This window comes from Pocillopora damicornis, chromosome 9, assembly GCF_964200805.1.
Source record: "Pocillopora damicornis chromosome 9, jaPocDami1.2, whole genome shotgun sequence".
NCBI classification, from domain to species: Eukaryota; Metazoa; Cnidaria; class Anthozoa; order Scleractinia; family Pocilloporidae; genus Pocillopora; species Pocillopora damicornis.
In genome coordinates this window covers 12,052,705-12,070,969 of record NC_142678.1, presented here as the reverse complement: position 1 = coordinate 12,070,969, position 18,265 = coordinate 12,052,705, and the positions used below count along the sequence as shown (strand labels likewise).

The following is an 18,265-nucleotide window of genomic DNA, read 5'->3' as shown; positions in this document are numbered from 1 at the left end:
AACTTTTAAAAATTTCTAGATAGAATGGATGTTTGGAAATTAACTTAAAAGTGTATTAATTACAACTTTGAGACGCATCGTCTCAATGCGTACCTCACGGCTTTGCTTCTAAACATCATCTGATCATTACAAATCTTCGGATGGATCTTCAGGTGTCAGTTTTTTTTTAGCCATCAATTACTACACTGAGCCGGCCGTCTTCCATCCTTTGGTAATCGATCTCCTGCCCTCAGAGGATGAACTTTTTTTAATAGGCTACTAAATTGCGTTTGTTTAAATTTGGCGAGGATTTTCATTCACGTGTCTTCAATTTTGCGACTCTTTCACCCGCGAATTAAGTAGCAATAAGGAAATCGGCTGTCGCTAACAAGTTCGGTGCCCGCCATAAAGCGTTTAGCTGTGCCTATTCCTTGCATCAGGAGATGAATATATTGCATTTTTTTGGTCCTGTATTTTCTTCTTTATGTTTCATGTCTCAGTCGCATAATGTATACAACACCGTACATTTTTCAAAATTATAATAATGCTATCTATGTAATGTCAATAAGAATGACATGCATTAATATCTTTGAAATTTTTAACTTAAACTTACGCTTGACGAGAAAATGAATGATACCTTGACGAAATCGCGAGTCAACGTAGTATTTCTTGTAAACCTGCAAATCTCGTGTTAGCAATATTACTAGAAATGCTTCACCCGAACTCTAAATAAGGTCTTAGTGAGAAGAATAAAGTGGATGGAAGAAACTTAACAATGAAATAAAATAATTGTTGACTGTTTAATGAGGGTCCCAATGGGGCGATGGCTTTTACGGCTAAGGATGAAAATTTTGGTCATTTTATGGCTAACAGTTAGTTTGTTTCCATAACTTTTACAAGAAGTTTTTTACGTTTAACTTTTTTTTATGACTTAAGTTCAAAATTTATCCATTTTTTACGCCAACCAATTTTTTTTGCCATTGTACGGCTGAAGGTTAACCCCGTTGAGGCCGTCTTTTATCGCTACAATATTCTAAGGGAATCCGTTTGAAATAATTAATGTTTTTTAAGGAATGTAACATTGTAGAAGTACTGTTGCCAGAAATCATGACAAAATGAAAGATAAAAGCAAGTGAATAAAAATTATTATCACAGGAGTAAAGAAAGTTGGGAAAGCTTTAGTTTCAGGTACTTTTTCGTCTAATAAAATGCATTCATCGCAAAAAAAAGAGAAGAAAAGAAAAAGGGTTATGATGGTTCAAATGTATCAGTGTCTTAAGCCTCAAACATCATTTTATAAGCAAATAAATGAAAGACTATTACATACATTTGAATAAAGCTCGCCACGTGCGTTCACATTTGCTTGGAATATTTGCTCCGTAGGCTAACAAATATCGGCATGCCGGTAACAAAGACATTTCAATACACTGCACGAGTGCTGGTTAAATATTTTAAGTTTATATTTAAAAAAAAGTGGATAGGCGCGCTTTGATTGGCTACTCAAACTCTGAATATCCTTTGCTGTTCAACCCTGAGCAACTTGTTCAGCATTTGCGTCCGATAATATTGAAGTCTTTGCAGTGAGGCGAAGTCAGCTTTTTGTGCTATATTATTTCATTGCTTTAGTTTATACTTAAAAAACCATTCACCAAAGTGTTGGTGGCAAGTGACGGATATTTACCTCACCGCTTCGCAGCTTGGTAAATATCCACCACCAGCCACCTCCACTCTGGTAAATAGTTGTGAAATGATAAATTGTGAAGTGAGTATCATGTATCCTGGATTTTACGTCGCTTCATGAACTCTGTTCCTTCGAGAAAGAGGATATTGTTATTTCAAATAAAGGAAGACTAAAGATCGCATGGACCGCTGTCTGAAAATTGTAACTCGAGTACTTTTTTTTGTTGAACGTCGCCACCGATCGAGGATAAACTAAACTATTTTAAGACTAAATTCAACATAAGCTTTCTTTATACATAAGTGTTGCTCTTCTACACTGAATTTCTGCCTGCTTGCGGAAATCGCATCTGATCAAAGAACACTCATCCACAAAGTCTCAAGCGCTAAGCAAACAAGTATAGCCAGCAATTTCTACAATTTACACAGATTCCCCAGATGTATACATTCATGCATAGCAGATGAAAGAGTACCGAACTTACAAGTAATAACAGTTTTAGCTTACTTGTTACCGCTCAACTTGACAGTGAATATGGTCTAGTAAACTTTCAATCTTTAGCTTTGATTGCCTTGTTTGTCCAGGAAAACGTTTATTAAACAGTGATTAGTATTTAAGGGCTTAGGGAAATTACACTTGCACTCACAAATTAGAATCTGAATTCCGCTTCTCTCAAGATGAAGTCTTTCGTGGTTCTCTGTGTTTTGGGCGTGGCTGCTTCGGCAAGTTTTGCAACTGGTAATTCTTAGTATTTTAAATTCCTGTGAATAGTAGAATGCAATTCTTTAAGACAGTTCAGCACTTGATTTACTTTCATTCATATGAGCTTTCATCATAACACACGGTTTTTATGTGTATGGTTGGAAAAAAATTGGTATTGTGAGACTCGAGCAAGGCAGTTCGGTTTTCCTGCCCCTAGATGGAGAGAAACTCAATTTTATTTTTTTCCAAACTCATCCTATCTTCGTTTCGACATGTTTCAGGTTGTTCAGACCTTAAGTCAGGTTGTAGTTACTGGGCTGGCAAAGGATACTGCAAAGGGAAATATGCAGGCTATATGTCCAAGAACTGCCAGAAGAGCTGTAATCTTTGCAGCGGATCAGGACCAGGACAGTGCGGATACAAACCCAGTGTACGAATTGTAGGTGGTACCGAGGCTCCTCACGGAGCTTGGTCGTGGCAGGCTCAAATCATGACAACCTATGGCTTCCCATTCTGTGGAGGAACCTTAGTTCATCCACAGTGGGTTGTCACTGCTGCTCACTGTGTTCCGGGAAAATCACCGAGTGACATTCGCGTTAGGTGAGTCAAAGGTTATGGGATTTTATAATACACGCATATCTGAGTTTTCAGTTTTTTTGTTGGGCTAAATATTTGACTTTTGCTGAATCACAGCCGTGGACGACGATCAATTTGCGTGAAGCGATGATTTCAAAGGGTTTATACCTAACTGTCAATCGTGTTCGCGAGAGGGTAACGTAAAAAGACTCCTTTGAGTGACATAACCTGACATTTCGACATCTTTTGAGGAGAAATTAGAATTTTAAAACTTATTAACTACATCATCATCTTCTGCTTATTAGTATCGTATAATAGGCCTTTACGTTGATGTCATTTAAACCACTACGAGTTAAAATTACTTTTCAAGAAGCATTTGTAAAAAGATTCAGATATGAAGTGAATGAAAAGAAAGGTGCAACTATTCCTTGTCAAATAAAGGAAGTTATTTTTTCTCTATCTTCAGACTTGGAGCTCATAAGCGCAAGCAAAGCTTAGGAACAGAACAGTTAATGGAGATTGAAAAGATCATTTCACATCAGAGCTATAGAAGACCTTATGGCATGGCTCATGATATCGCCATGATAAAACTGGCCAAACCTGCTCGGATCGGCAAGTATGTCAACTTGGCCTGCATGCCTGGATCAAGTGGAAGTGTTGCAGATGGCAAGGAATGCTGGGTTACAGGTTAGGGCAACCAAATGTAATAACTGTTATTTGATTGGAAATTGTAGGGGGGGTAGATTGGGGCCTGATGGAAACAGAAAAACCGGCAAAATTTCAATCGCAGTCGAAATCTAAAGCAGGAAAAGAAACCGTTTGGAGCCAGAAGCGTGTGGAAGAGTGATTTAGACTGAGCTGAAAGGCCTAAAAATAAAGAAGCGGGAAATCTTCCTTCTACAGTTGTGAAATTGGAAGCAAATATAAAAAACCACATCAACGAAAAAAAACAAAACAACAACAACGAAAAAAACATTAGAAGAAACAGAAAATGAAGAAAACCAAACCCCTTGAGTACCAAAAAGCATAAAAGCAGTCTCAAAATAGCCTATATTTGAAAACCTACACTGAGTGGCTTTACAACGAGTCAAAAGAATTTCTTAGCCAGTCTTTTAGGGGTGTTTTGTGATTCGTCACTCTTAGAGCTTGAAGGGATAACTCTCGTAGATAATTCAGTTGATGCAGATACCTCTATTTGTGCTTTGATAGGATTTGGAAGACTGTCGTCAGGCGGTAGTTCTCCAGACGTCCTCCAACAAGTTAAAGTCCCAATCGTGTCTGACTCTAGATGCAGACGAGCGTACGGCTCATCAATTCACGACTCCATGATCTGTGCTGGACTGGACCAAGGAGGCAAGGACTCTTGCCAGGGAGATTCTGGAGGGCCTATGGTATGTGAAGCTGGTGGAAAGTTCTTCCTAGAGGGTGTCGTGTCGTGGGGTATCGGATGCGCCGCTCCAGGAAAATATGGTGTCTACGCCCGAGTCCGCTACTTAAGGAAATGGATTGATGAAACAATGAATGCATATTAAAAAGGGAAATAAATTAAATGATTATGAATGAAATAACTTGCTTGTGTTCCTTTTTTTAACCAGTGTTGCATCAAGACAGGGCAAACTTTGAAGTATATCTTTCCTGTCTTACTTCCGAACAGTTCAGTCGAGACGTGTTACTTGAAACCAAAAACATGGACAACCCCCAAAATTATTCAAGTAATTTACCTTTATTAAATACGCAAAAAAAAAATCGTTTCGATAGTCTTTGGGTGCTGTCTTTCGATAGGACTTTAAACAATTTACATGTTTACGTGAGACCTGTCACTATTGCTTGTTCTATTTTGTAATTAAAAATTAAAAGTTGAGACGTGAAAAGATTCACTGAATCATCATAAGATTAGACACTTATACTCAAGAATGCGATAACCAATTTTGTTTCTCGGTTTGACCACAGAACATTTTCGGTATCGATCTGTCTACCTCAACGCATTTCAAACGTGCAAAGTGACTCAAGAAAAAATGTTTCAGGCCGAACGTATGGGTGAAGTAAAACAATTTTTCTTGGAATCACAAAAAAATTAATATGACATCATGACATTTTCAATGAATAACTTTCGATCGGAAGGAAGTTTGATCTTTCGGCAGGGTAATTCCCCCAAGCAGTTTCGAACGTTATTATGCATACTTTTTGCTCATATTTACTGTTCTCTCGCTAAAACTCTCTGCGAGGTTATCAAACACAATTAGTCAAGTTTGATTTGTAAGAGAAATTTTCAAATTCCCTTACTTTACTCCGTATCCTGGCATTGCTGCGTGGTGCGTTGTTGGCATTAATTTCCCTTGTTTTTAAAGAGGAATTCATTATCGATAGTTGAGAAAAGTCGAATTAAGATTTTGTAACCAAGCAGAAATATGTACAGAGCGGAGACCAGAGGCAACGTTTAGATATATGTATATGTGGGATATATGTATCGTAGCCATGAAATACGGACAGTATCTCTTGAAATTCCCCTGTTTGCATGGATTCTGTTCACAATTATGAAGAAAATTTTAAATCCTCGAGAAATGCTTGCGCTATCTATATCTTCGGCTTTTTTTCTTTTTCTGTGCCATTTCCTTGGTTGTCATGAGTGCAAATAAATATTTTGGTGGGTGGCGGGGGTTTTGAACCAGCTTCCCACTTCAATTGTCTCCATGCTTTATCATTACCGCACAGCTTATCACAATATTTTCAGGCCACTCTTGAAAAATGAAAACAGTGTAGCGTTTTTGCCTAGTCATGCGTGTTTTTTGATGGCCTAAAGAGCAACATAAAATCGAGCTATTAACCTGTGTGTGGTGACAAATGAACTGCTTTCTGTAACTCGAACCATTTTTGATAACTCGAATTCTGAAAGAAAACAATTCTGTCTTTGAAAAATGATTTGTTTACTCAGATCGCCTACAAGTTCTTTTACCTTTTCGCCAAAGAACAAAAGAATCAATTGCGTGTCCTCTCGAAATTCATCTTTTAGATGAATTTCAAAGCTACTCAAGTACATTTTTTCTGATTCTAACCGGTGTGCTTGTTCAGGCCATGTCCTACATAAAATGAAATTAAAAATAAAGAAAACTGATGATGTTCTTAGTCCACAAGCCATTTTTGGATTGTTGTGAAAGCAGTCTATCATGAAAACTTTATTGGTTCTCTGTGTTTTAGGCATCGCAGTCTTGGAAAGTTTCGTACACGGTAAGATATATTTTTGAAAATCTATCATTTTATCAATAATGAACACAATCTCCGTGTCCTGAAAAGATTCTTTAAACTTATTGTGTTTATTATTTCTGAAGATTGCAAACTCGTGTGCAGTATCTATTGTGGTCTTTCCTTTACCCAGTTTATGTACGCCGAATTTCAAGTTATTTATTCTTTTAATTCTATTACTGTTTCTAGGTTGTACCGACAAAAGACGATACTGTACCGTCATGGCAAAAATGGGATACTGCAATAAGAAAAGTGTCTCAAAACATCTGAGAAGGAACTGCAAGAAAAGCTGTAGTTTGTGCGGCGGTGAAAGCGGTGGAGCAGGACAGTGTGGATTCAAGCCCGGTGCGCGAATTGTCGGTGGCACCGAGGCCCCTGAAAGAGCTTGGCCGTGGCAGGCCCAAATCCTATGGTCAACTTCTGGTAATCAATTTTGTGGAGGAACTTTGGTCCATCCCCAGTGGGTCGTTACAGCTGCACACTGCGTTTACAAGGAAACTGTCTCAAATATCCGTGTAAGGTGAGCTGATGAATAGTAACATTCCTCGTCTCCTCGTGGATGGTGACCTGTTGCAAACTGAAGGGAGCAAGAGTCTTGTTTTCATTGCTAGCGTGGAATAATGTAGCCATATACCTCGTCAAGGGAAACATTTTCGTTCTGTAGACGCATTTTTTTAAACTGCTGCTTAAAAGAATAACGGAAGATGCCAAATTCCTTGTAGAGGGAACTAAAACGAGATATACCAAATTTGTTCATGCTAGTTATTTTCATCGATCACGGGCAGACAACGTCCCCGAACAGAATAACGTGTGTGTCTTGAGCAGCCACTTAAGGGATTAGCCTCGATTTGGGTGCTTCTGCAATCCATTGTTTTGCTTTTTTTTTTCAGTAAATTTGTTGACATTGATAAATCACCACATAATTCCAGTCAAGGGCTAGAAATTATCAAGAAGTTTTTTAATCAAAACCTTCTCAATTCTTGAAATTATATAAGACTATAACCTTTGTAAGAAGGCCACAAATTCATTAAGTTATGACAAAGAAGCTTTTTTTGACACCATTTTTTCAAGGAAACATAAGTTAGTGTTGTAGAATCGAGTGATCGAAGAATAGAGTATTTGAAATAATGATTCCGTTTTGCACTAATTTAATGATGATCAGGTACAGGGATGTTACCCCATCAGTCTCTGAGAGACCTCATCTCGCAAGTAGAGTGGGTAGCCTAGAACTGAACACATAGCACCTAAGTAAGGGCATGGCTGGAATAAACTCTTTTCATGGTTAACCCTATGCATTGTAAAACAAATAGTCATCATCAAGCTACAATAATCTTGATTCATGATTGTACCTCATTTGGCAGACTTGGAGCCCATTACCGAAATCGCAGATTAAAAACGGAACAGGAGTTCCAGATCAAAAAATTGATTTATCACAACAGCTACGGGAAACCGAAAGGTTTTGCTCATGATATCGCCTTGTTGAAACTGACCAGGCCCGCTAAAATTAGCCAAACCGTCAAACTGGCTTGCCTGCCTGGTTCAAAGGGTCGAGTTCCAGATGGGAAGATGTGTTGGGTTACAGGTAATTAAACGTTCGCTTGGAGTTTTATATTTGGATGGAGGTCTATATTAAGCCTGAGCTTCAACCGTAGTGCAGTCGAACCTTTATTAATCAGCACCGCATTAAGTGGCCACCTTGTATTAAGCGGTCAGTTTTCACAGTCCCGAAATTTTTCCCCATAATCACTGTAACTTCCACCTGTATTAAGCGGTCACCTCTATTGAGCGGTCATGGACACCCTTTACTGAGTCCCAACAGCCTTTTTCTATGGTCCTCCACCTGTATTCAAGAATCACCCAAAGAAAAATCTCAGAGCGAGATAACTAAGTGAAGCTTTCAAGAAAAATTGAAGCCGTGTTTATCTTCCCAAATCAATGTTAACGGTATTTTTGAGCGCTCTTTTGTACAATAAGTGGTCAATTATGGCAGAAAATGCCTTTTTATTTTTTTTCTAATAACAATTTTCTGTGAAACCTGTATTAAGCGGTCAATTAGGAGCCGCTAAATACAAGTTTGACTTTATAGAGCTGTATAAGATTAAAGAGCATTGCGATGTTACGTGAAAAAGTAAACTGTTCAGGTCTCCTTTAGTGCACCCTATAGAAGAGAGAAAAATATTCAAATATTCTTAGTTGAAGGCTACATGAGTTAGCTGGTTTTTTCGTTATCTTTCTAGATTACACTGTCTGAATGCAGAGGGAGACCTACGAGGGGTTACCACAACCACTTTGCTTTACCCAAAGCATATACCATATATTCTCTGTTCTAAACTTATTTTTTTAGAGAACTGGATAAGCCAACCATTCCTTTAACCTCTCAGCCCAAAGCCTTTAGCTGCTGCCAACATTTTTTCAGCATTTATTTCATTGTTTTTTGTCATCTCGCCAATGTTGTAAAATGTTGTAAAACAAAGTAACTTTATTTTCTTTTGCGTTTCACATTTAAGGCTTTGGACATTTGTCGTATGAAGGTTCTTCATCGAGTGTTCTAATGCAGGTCTCAGTTCCAATTGTCAGTGACGGAGAATGCAAAAAGGCTTACGGAGTACGCATCCACAAGTCAATGGTATGTGCTGGACTTCCACAAGGTGGAAAAGACGCGTGTCAGGGAGATTCGGGAGGTCCAATGGTGTGTGAGTACGGTGGAAAGTTCTTCCTCGAGGGTATTACTTCGTGGGGAGTTGAGTGCGCAGCTCCTGGGAAATATGGTGTTTACGCCAAGGTCCGATACCTGAGGCCGTGGATCGATCGTGTTATACGAAAAAATTAAGACTCAGGTTATTAGTGACACAATGAAAGAAATAAAAGAAAACGAAAACAAATTTTGCTGTTTGTTGATTAGTAGAATTGCTAAGAAACGAAAAAAGAGTGAAGAATTAGAAAACGAAACGAATATCGAGAATTTTTACGGTGAACGCAAATGCAAATTGATAGACTGACAGACAACAATCATATCGGTGCAACCAGGTTGCTGTCTCATAAAATGGAATAATAAAAAAAATTATAAAGGAATCAATAGGTTCAAGGTTGCAGTATCAAAAGCTGCCAACATTGCTAGGCACACATCAGTGATACAATGAAAAAATATATTCAAAAGACTGCTGGCTTACCTTTCAATTTTTTTAATTAAAGTTTTATTTCAGAAAAGAGCAAATAATTAACTAATACTGGATCTTCTAAAATGATGTCCTTGATTAACTGGAATCAACAAATGTCCCTTCTTTACGACTTTCTATCGTATTGATGAGAAATGCAAATTCCACTGTTACTGATTGGTTTCTTACGCACTGCCATAAAACTAATGAGATTCGTAAATGTTCATTTTACGATTCATTGAGGAAAACTTCAAGACAACAAACGTCTCCTTGTGCAACTGCAAAATTGCAAAAATCAACTCACTATCAAATACAAGATAAATAGAGAATAATAGATGGGCGCGCGTAGATAAGGAATTTCTCTTCGAGTGTTTAACTCGATAGCTCACGAGCGAGATGTCGAGATGAACACGAGAAGAGAAATTCCATATCTACAAGCAACCATGTATTATTTTGTTTATCATATAAACACAATAGCACTTTACTGGGAGGAAAAGCCGACTTCATTGATTAATAAAATAAATGAATCGACAATCCTCGAATAACAATCGTAAAGTGCGTTGGCGCTGGCTCTTAAGATGGAAAAATGCGTTGAATCATGATTACAAAAACAACAATGGTCATAGTTTCGATTTCCAAAATTCTCATTTATTGGCTTTATCCTTACAGACAGAAGAAGTCTTTCAGGTAAACGGCCAAAATCGGCTAGTGGCAAATCTTCCGGTTGTCGATTTTCATTCTCAGCCGAGAGAAATGCTAACGCCAAAGCCACTGAATACGCAACTTTCGGTTTTTCTTTTAGTATATTAGTTTTCTTCCTCTTCTAGGAAAGTTTGAACCTCACTGTCTGTCAGCGATACGGATTTTTTAGTGTTTTAGCCGCCATAATTCGAGAAAGCTCGGACAAACAACTTGTAATGAGAATCGTGAAGGCTTTGCCGTTCATTCATCAACCTGACCGAGTGGTGCCAAAGGCGAGTGACGTGTAAGCAGCTAATTGGGTATATCAACACACGTGAAAAAATACGATATTTTTTCACGTGTGTTGTTACGGCTTTCCTCAGGGCCGGAAATCCTTGTATAACAACGCAGTTTATGTGATAATTTGATTTTATCAACTGAGTTGATAATGTAGATTGGCCACCGTAAACATTTCTTAAGCCGACGTTTCGTGCGTTAGCCTCACGAAGGGCCAGCACTCGAAACGTCAGGTTTGGAAACTGTTTACGGTGGCCAATCAACATTACCAAATCAGTTGATAAAATCTAAGTATCATGTGTACCATGGCAAAAAATAGTCTTAAAGGCATGAGGTGCAATTACGTTGGCATCCGTAAAATGTTATTTAAATATCACAAAAGACAGCTTTTAGAAGCTTTTGGATGGAAAATAATGTCTTCAAAAGACTGGGGTATTCGATGACGTAGTCTAATAGAAGCAGGGAACAGAGGGAAAGAGAAAGCGAAAGGAAATTGAAGAGATCTGGAATGGCGGGTGTTGATTCCCTTCCCCGCCCTTTTGTGTACAAGCTTGAATGAATCATGTTGAAAAAATTCGTTAAAACATCCAATATTTGCGTTTCGGCACCCGCAGTCTTCTTATCAGTCTCGAAAATTATGAGAATGCCAAAGCAAAATTTATCCAGCCTTTGCGACCAATGTTGTCCTTCTCAGCAGGCTAGTTCTTTATCGAATATAGTGTGTTTCAATCACTGAAGCAGTTTTGTTCACTTAGAATCGTCATAGGCGGAGTTTCACCTTTATTCCTTTAGGGAAAAATTGATGTGAATGGCCTTAGCTTTGAAATAATTTACCCAGACTGTCCAGATGTCTACATACATGTATTCAAGATACACGAATTCAAGAAGAAACGTCTATCCATTTACCTGAACGTTATATGAAATCTGACTTATCTGTGTTGTTTCAGGCGTGAATGGTTCAAAATTAAAATAAAATAACCCAGAGTCCTTTTTGTTTATCTCAAAACTATTCTTTTTTCTACCTAAGACAAGGAGAAGCTTTTGACCGCACTTCACTCCAGGTAGATTTTAAATGGCGTCTTCTACATGTATGCCAGTGATATAAATTTGTAGCATTTTCGTAAATGCCATTTTTCTTCCTGAGATAAGCCTATTTAACTGTACACCATAAATACCATATATTTACCTTATGAAATCTTCATGAATGCTGCTGTTTACCCAGACCCCAAAAGAAATCTTCCCATGACGCCTTTGACTGACATACCAATGCGCAGACGTTTCCAATTTGTTCAGGCTGTCGTTCAGCTTACGATAATCAAGATAAAAGAAATGGAGCTAAGCATATCTTCACTTGCTATTTTGAAGCGAGTTTGATCTCAATCATGAAGTTCACGATGAAGTTCCATGTCTTGGCCATTGCTGTCTTTGCCATTCCTGCAATATTTGCTGAGGGTAAATGACTTACTATTTGATATTCTTTCCATTCCTTTCATGTAGCGGTAGATAGTATAACTACCTTCCACAGTAGTGGTCGGAGATCGTATCCCACACCTCTGGTGTCGCACGTGGGTTGAGCTTTTATCAGTTCTCGTCCATGCTCGTCAGGGGTTTTACTCTTTATACAAAATCACTGAGTTTCTAAAAGCTATTTAGGACGGAAATTATTTACGAAGGAATATACAGAAGTTAGATTATTATTGCAATTTATCTGTTTGTTATCTATGATAATTTAGACATTCTTGCCGAGAAATATTTTGTGTATCGCAAAGCTGTTGATTTGAGATCACTTCTGGAGCGATTGTTGCTTATATGTCTTTCAGTTTGTGAGGACAGAACAGTAAACTGTGCTGATTACGAAAGTTATTGCAAAGTAACCAATTGGGTAGATTACATGCAGAGAAACTGCAAGAAAACCTGCGGCTATTGTAACGGCGGAGGAAACGGCGGCGGAGGCGGTGACGGTGGAAATGGTGGTGGCGGAGGAGGAGGCGGTGGTGGTAACGGTGGAAACGGTGAGTGTGGATATAAACCAAGCGCTCGAATTGTTGGTGGTAGTGAAGCACCCAAAGGAGCTTGGCCGTGGCAGGCCCAGGTCAGATCAAGATCCGGTTTTACATTTTGTGGTGGAACTTTGGTTAGCCCTCAATGGGTTGTTACAGCAGCTCATTGCACGTCGGGTAAATCTTCCTCAAGCATTCGTGTAAGGTAAAATCAACATAATTTAAATAAGCTGTGAAAACTTCTTGATAATCTTCTCTTGTTTCAATGGGGCAGCACCGAAATCATTACGCCCTTCAAGAAACTAAAATTAATAGCTATGTAAAGCTGAAAACTTCCGTTAGTTGTTTTCAATGTTATTTCAAAAGAAGGTCCATCTTCTATCTTTTTCTGAAGAAAGGGTTATACCTAAATAACACGGAAAAGATGTTTTCCGATGAAGACAGCTTTAAACTTTGCTGGAGATGAAACAGTACTGATTTTAAATTGCTGACGGGTTAAGAAATTTGATGAAAGCAATGACATAATCATTGGGAACTTTTCGTTTGGCAGACTTGGGGCACATTACCGCAAAGGTAACGAAGGCTATGAACAGGATTTTGAAGTGGAACGAATCATTAATCACCATAGCTACAAAAGACCTTACGGCATGGCCCACGACATTTCTTTGTTAAAACTGCGCAGGCCTGCTCAGATAAACAGACATGTAAAGCTGGCCTGTTTACCAGACTCAAGTGGAGGAGACCTGGATGGGAAGATGTGTTGGGTTACAGGTAATAAATACGAATGACAATGGCAATAAAAATATCTTCACAGCAAATTCAAACCATCACCCAAGTTTAGTAGCAACGTCGAGGACCCTGTAAAATTAACTTGACCATAGGTTGGGGGCTGTTTTTTAATGGTGGAAAATGTAAGAATGAAAATAGTAATTCAAAGAAAACAGACGTCTTTAAGGTTAGGAGTTTAGCTCTTGCAAGGAATAAGCTTTATTTTTTAATTTTTTTATTCGTTTGCTGTGCGATGTGTTTGTGTTGAAAGAAAGTATTTATGACGGTTGGTCAGTTAATTGGTTTCCCTTTCCGGTGTAAAGTTCTTTTTTGTTTTGTATTTCATCTTCTTTAATAATCACAGGCAACCTTCACTTACATCAATCAAACATAGCCAAACTCAAATATATAATGATAATAGCTAGAAGGTAACGTTTAATAGATTGATGTGCGAAGTCGAATCGAAGCGACACAAGGTAAAATTGACAGCTTTGTGAGGCTAGGCTATAGTTGTTGCTTTTCACTTCATTTAGTGGAGCAACTATGACTGTTGTTTTCGACACCCAAATCTAACGCTATCCTTGATCTTTTTTTCCATCCCATAGGATTCGGTACTCTGTCCTCAGGTGGCTCTTTGGCTCAAATACTCATGCAAGTTGACGTACCAATTGTCCCGCAGTCCCAGTGCAAGCAGGCATATAGTTCCATTCACGATTCCATGATATGCGCTGGATTGTCCGAAGGAGGTAAAGATTCCTGCCAAGGAGACTCAGGTGGTCCTTTGGTGTGCGAATTTAATGGCAGGTTCTTTCTCGAGGGAGTTGTATCGTGGGGACATGGCTGTGCTGCTCCGGGGAAATATGGCGTTTACGCCAGGGTCCGTTACTTGAGGCAATGGATTGACAGTACAATAAGCAGTTATTAAATAAAAAAGTGGTGACACTGCAAATAAAATACAACAATGTCTCAAAATTTTTTATTACGGCTTTACAAGTAGTTGCCTGGTAAAGAGTTGATCAATTACGCCAATCGTTACTCTTAGCGTGGCCTCATCGATTCCCTCTTCACAGCGTCACATAGGTTACTCCAGCTATTATAAGTGTTGATTCGTTTAATAGAACTCTTTACGAGACCTAGATAACTTGGCTTCAAATGGTTTCGTTCTTTTCGAATGAAGTATAGGATTGCTATAGAACCGACTGACAGTACAGCTTTCAGAAGCAGCCTTAATTTCAGCTTCAGAGATATGCATGTCACTTAAAAATGAATTTGGTGAGCTCCCCTTGAATTTCAAGTGCAATTAGCCGATCAAGATCATTTTTTTGTTTTGTTTTTCTTCTACACCGAACTTTTGTTTGGAATCCCTCTTTGAGTCTTCGTCATTCAGATTTCACTATTTTTATCTCGTTAATATTTGTATCATTGTTTTTATCATTTACATTTTAGATTCAAAACATTAAAACTGCGTGCTATTTCTGCCTTTTATTGGAAGCTTTAGACCATTGGCATTAGGGATAAGAGATATACGCTATCGGGTTTTCATTTCCGCTCGGGACATCCACGGATAGTTCTGAGTGTCATTGCCCACGGTGCGGCACACCCTAAGAAATACAGTAGGATCCAGGCCAAACCAACCCCTTCAGTCAGATATAGTTGCAAATGCTTAAAAGAGGTCAAGCGCTCTCCTAAATACACACTGATATTTATTTTCTTGTAAAAAAAAAAGTAATATAACGGATACAAAAGAAATGGGCGACCTCGGTGAGGATTCAGCCCAGAGAAAGCTGAATTTATCTTATCCTTTTCTTTTAACAAATAAGGTCGAAAAAAGGATAGCCTCATGTTTTCTCAGTTGGTTTACTTTAGGTTATAATCGTAACTGAGCCAACAAATTCTTTCAGTTCTGTAGATCTTGTAATTTAAAGAACGTCAAATGTGAATGGAAAATAACAGATCATAATCTGCCCAGTTTTTTCTCTTATTTTTCATTTTTGAGCTAAAGAAAAAGAGTTCGCTATGCAGCTAAGTGTAAACGGTTTCTTACTTCAAGCTATTCTTATAGATGGCCTAGGTTGAGTAGTTTTAATTGAAATTCGATTGGGTTTCCAATCAAATTTCTTAGAACCATGTTGCTTTACCAGGTTAGCCAGATGTTCTGGGTTCATCAAAATTGCTGTGAAAACGTTTTGAATGTTCATAAAATTTCACTTTCTCTGTGTTTAAACAGCCACCAAACTTTACCCTCTGAGATGTCAAAAGACATTTTCTGAAATCATTTTTAAAGCAAGGTTAGCTTTAGTTATTTGCTGACTCTCCCTGCTTTGGTTGTTCAGTTGATCAATCTTCGTACGAAGCTAATAATATAATGCGGCAAAAGGAGAGTTCTTTCCTTACCAATTCTACGACGACAATCATGAAGATTTGGATTCTCTTAGTCTTCGGCGTCTCTTTTTTGGCAAGTCTTACACATGGTAAGTTAATTATCTTCGTTAAACTCTGTTCTGTCAGTATTTTTAAACAGAACAGCCATGTTGTTTTTCTGATTCGCGAAGTGATCATTATCTTCCTTTGAACACATCATATCAAAGTAAAATTTCTGCCACATGATTATAGTTTGATAACTTTGTAGACTATGTAGACCTTGCAGTTCAGATGCTGAAAACAAAAGATAAAGATAAGCTTGCGCGAACTCCCTCTTAGTTCATAATTAACATTCTAACCAAATAACTAGATCTCCTGGAAGCTTCCTTTCCTTTGTTGTAGGGACTTCCCCAATCTGGTGGAACTGAGATCCTGAGATTTTTCTCCCTGTTTTGATTTTGGTCATTTGGGAATAATTGTATCTACTCTCAAATGTTTCATTCCAAATTGAAAACGTCATCCTTACAGCCAAATTGTGAAAAAAAGGTGGAGATAATAAGAAAAGTTTTTCTTATATAAATTTAAGGGTGTGAGGATGTGAACGTAGACTGTATGAAGTGGAAGCGTGGAGGATATTGCCCGAAGTGGAAAGATTATATGAAAAAATACTGTAAAAGGACATGTGGATTCTGCGAAGGTGGTGGTGGCAACGGTGGAAATGGTGGCAATGGCGGTAATGGTGGCAACGGAGGTAACGGCGGTGGGCCACCAACTGGTGGCTCAGGAGACTGCGGATACAAGCCTCACACTCGGATTGTCGGTGGTACAGAGGCTCCTCGAGGAGCTTGGCCATGGCAGGCTCAAATCACGCAACCTCACGGCTTCCCATTTTGCGGCGGAACACTGGTGAATCCTCAGTGGGTGGTAACTGCAGCTCATTGTGTCTCGAAAGACACACCATCGGGCATTCGTGTAAGGTATGTGGTTCAGCTTTGGTAAATTACCCCAGTTGGCTAGCAATGATCGAAATATAGAATGCTGCTAACAAGAACATGTTCTGTATGTTACAACGTTTACTAGGGGCGTCAGTAAGAATATCACAAGGTTATAGAGGGGGAAGTAATAGTAATGGTAAGATTTGTTGTTTCTGTTTTTAGTATTTGCAGCACTTTCAATAACCATCTTGTTGCTTCTCTTTGTTTTGTTTTGTTTTTTCATTTCCGTGTTTTAGAATGGGAGGCCACAAGCGTCGAGGTCCCGAGGAGACAGAACAGGTTTTGGAGGTCGAAAGGATTATTAATCATCACAGTTACAAAAGACCGTATGGTATGGCTCACGATATCGCCATGTTGAAACTGCGTCGGCCCGCTCAAATAAACCAACATGTCGGAATGGCTTGCTTGCCTGGGTCAAGTGGAAGGGTTCCAGATGGCAAGAATTGTTGGGTTACAGGTAAATGCATCATGTGGTCTTTACCTACAATACTCTCAGGAGGAGAGGGAATGGACCCGCCGTGAACAAGAATATCATGATGAAATTGCTTGTAGAATTTATGAGGGATAAAAGATGTATTTATGAATGCGTAAGATTCTATTATCATTTTGAAGAGTTTGGAATTTATATAGCTCGCGACAAAGGAGGGTCTGAATGGGGTAATGGCTTTTATGGTTAAGGGCTACAATTTAGGCCAATTTACGACTTCCATTAATTCCTTTCCATTGCTGTTAAAAGAAAAATGTTTTGATCAAAACTTTTTGTGCCGTTTAACGGCCAACGGTTACCCCCATTGAGATCCTCGAATTTTATTTGATCGTAAATGTTGCGTTTACATACTGCAGGCTTTGGAAGATTGTCATCCGGTGGTAGCTCTCCTAATAGGCTCATGCAAGTCTCTGTACCAATTGTCAGTGAAAGTAAATGCAAAAGAGCATATGGCTCGTCCATCCACGCTTCCATGGTCTGTGCTGGACTCGATCGCGGAGGCAAAGATTCGTGCCAGGGTGATTCAGGAGGACCAATGGTGTGCGAATACAACGGAAAGTTCTTCCTAGAGGGTGTCGTGTCGTGGGGAAGTGGATGTGCCAAACCAGGGTACTATGGAGTCTACTCTCGAGTCCGTTATTTGAGGCAATGGATTGATAGTACAATGAGCCGATATTAAGCATTAGTATCTGAAAAGTAATAAAAAACATCGACCTACATTTGAATTTTGTTTGTATGTTGTTATAGAATAATTTCTTCCTAATAGCCAGAAATAGGTTCATACGATCTTTCGGATTTTTCAAACTCCTGAAAATTAGTTATTCCAACCCTAAAAACGAACAAATTACGAAAAATTCAACTCTAAAGAAGGGATTAAGTAAAGATTAATAACTTATAGCAGCGTTTTATAGTCAAAAGGGCTAACAATGATAATCTTTTGATATTAAAGTGTCTGGATCTATTATGAAAAGTAGGGAGGTTATTACGATCAATTGTGCTGGAGACTTGGAAAGTTTCATTTGTACTTTGCAAACTTCAGGGTGCTTTGTATTATTATTATAATATTTTTTTGAGATGAAATACCTCTTTCATCATTTACCACTTTCCTGATCGGAGATAGACAAATCAGTTGAGAATACCATGGTTTAAAGTTGTGAGTAACCTGCCTAGGAATTCAAAATTATTTCTGCTCTTTCTTATCCCCGTTCAAACTGGTGACATAAATGTGAGAGGGGACTTGGATTTAGAATCTTCGGTTTTCGGTTTTGGTATTTGATGTCTATTTTACTCTTTTGGAATAAGGTTTTTGTTCTTCGCCAGGTTATTTCTCACGCATCAGCATCCTACCT

General features: G+C 38.6%; 4 protein-coding genes across 5 annotated transcripts in view; all 4 read left to right on the top strand.

Annotated features, from left to right (window-relative positions):
* Positions 1-4,497, top strand: part of LOC113676548 (trypsin-3) — a 30,071-nt gene extending 25,574 nt beyond the window's left edge. Inside the window, exons 1-4 of one of the 2 annotated variants that reach the window (XM_027193214.2) lie at positions 2,278-2,392; positions 2,638-2,956; positions 3,399-3,619; positions 4,142-4,497. In XM_027193214.2, the coding sequence (XP_027049015.2) occupies positions 2,332-2,392; positions 2,638-2,956; positions 3,399-3,619; positions 4,142-4,464 (924 nt within the window). In that variant the 5' untranslated portion in view covers positions 2,278-2,331 and the 3' untranslated portion in view covers positions 4,465-4,497. Of the gene's footprint in view, positions 1-2,277; positions 2,393-2,637; positions 2,957-3,398; positions 3,620-4,141 lie in introns of those variants that run through there. The other variant, XM_089181922.1, reaches the window with a different exon arrangement.
* Positions 4,498-6,018: 1,521 nt separating this feature from the next.
* LOC113676512 (CUB and peptidase domain-containing protein 1) lies at positions 6,019-9,054 on the top strand. Its single transcript, XM_027193176.2, has 4 exons — positions 6,019-6,157; positions 6,362-6,692; positions 7,534-7,754; positions 8,680-9,054. The coding sequence occupies exons 1-4, from the start codon at positions 6,097-6,099 to the stop codon at positions 9,000-9,002; spliced, it is 936 nt and encodes a 311-aa protein (XP_027048977.2). The 5' UTR covers positions 6,019-6,096; the 3' UTR covers positions 9,003-9,054.
* A 2,253-nt stretch (positions 9,055-11,307) lies between these two features.
* On the top strand, positions 11,308-14,032 carry LOC149040126 (trypsin-like). Its single transcript, XM_089181921.1, has 4 exons — positions 11,308-11,757; positions 12,126-12,510; positions 12,856-13,076; positions 13,679-14,032. Exons 1-4 carry the CDS (start codon positions 11,688-11,690, stop codon positions 13,996-13,998), a joined length of 996 nt encoding a protein of 331 aa, XP_089038047.1. The 5' UTR covers positions 11,308-11,687; the 3' UTR covers positions 13,999-14,032.
* Positions 14,033-15,358: 1,326 nt separating this feature from the next.
* Positions 15,359-17,638, top strand: LOC113676528 (trypsin-2). The gene is made up of 4 exons (XM_027193194.2): positions 15,359-15,544; positions 16,021-16,411; positions 16,666-16,886; positions 17,273-17,638. Exons 1-4 carry the CDS (start codon positions 15,439-15,441, stop codon positions 17,593-17,595), a joined length of 1,041 nt encoding a protein of 346 aa, XP_027048995.2. The 5' UTR covers positions 15,359-15,438; the 3' UTR covers positions 17,596-17,638.
* The last annotated feature ends 627 nt before the right edge of the window (positions 17,639-18,265 follow it).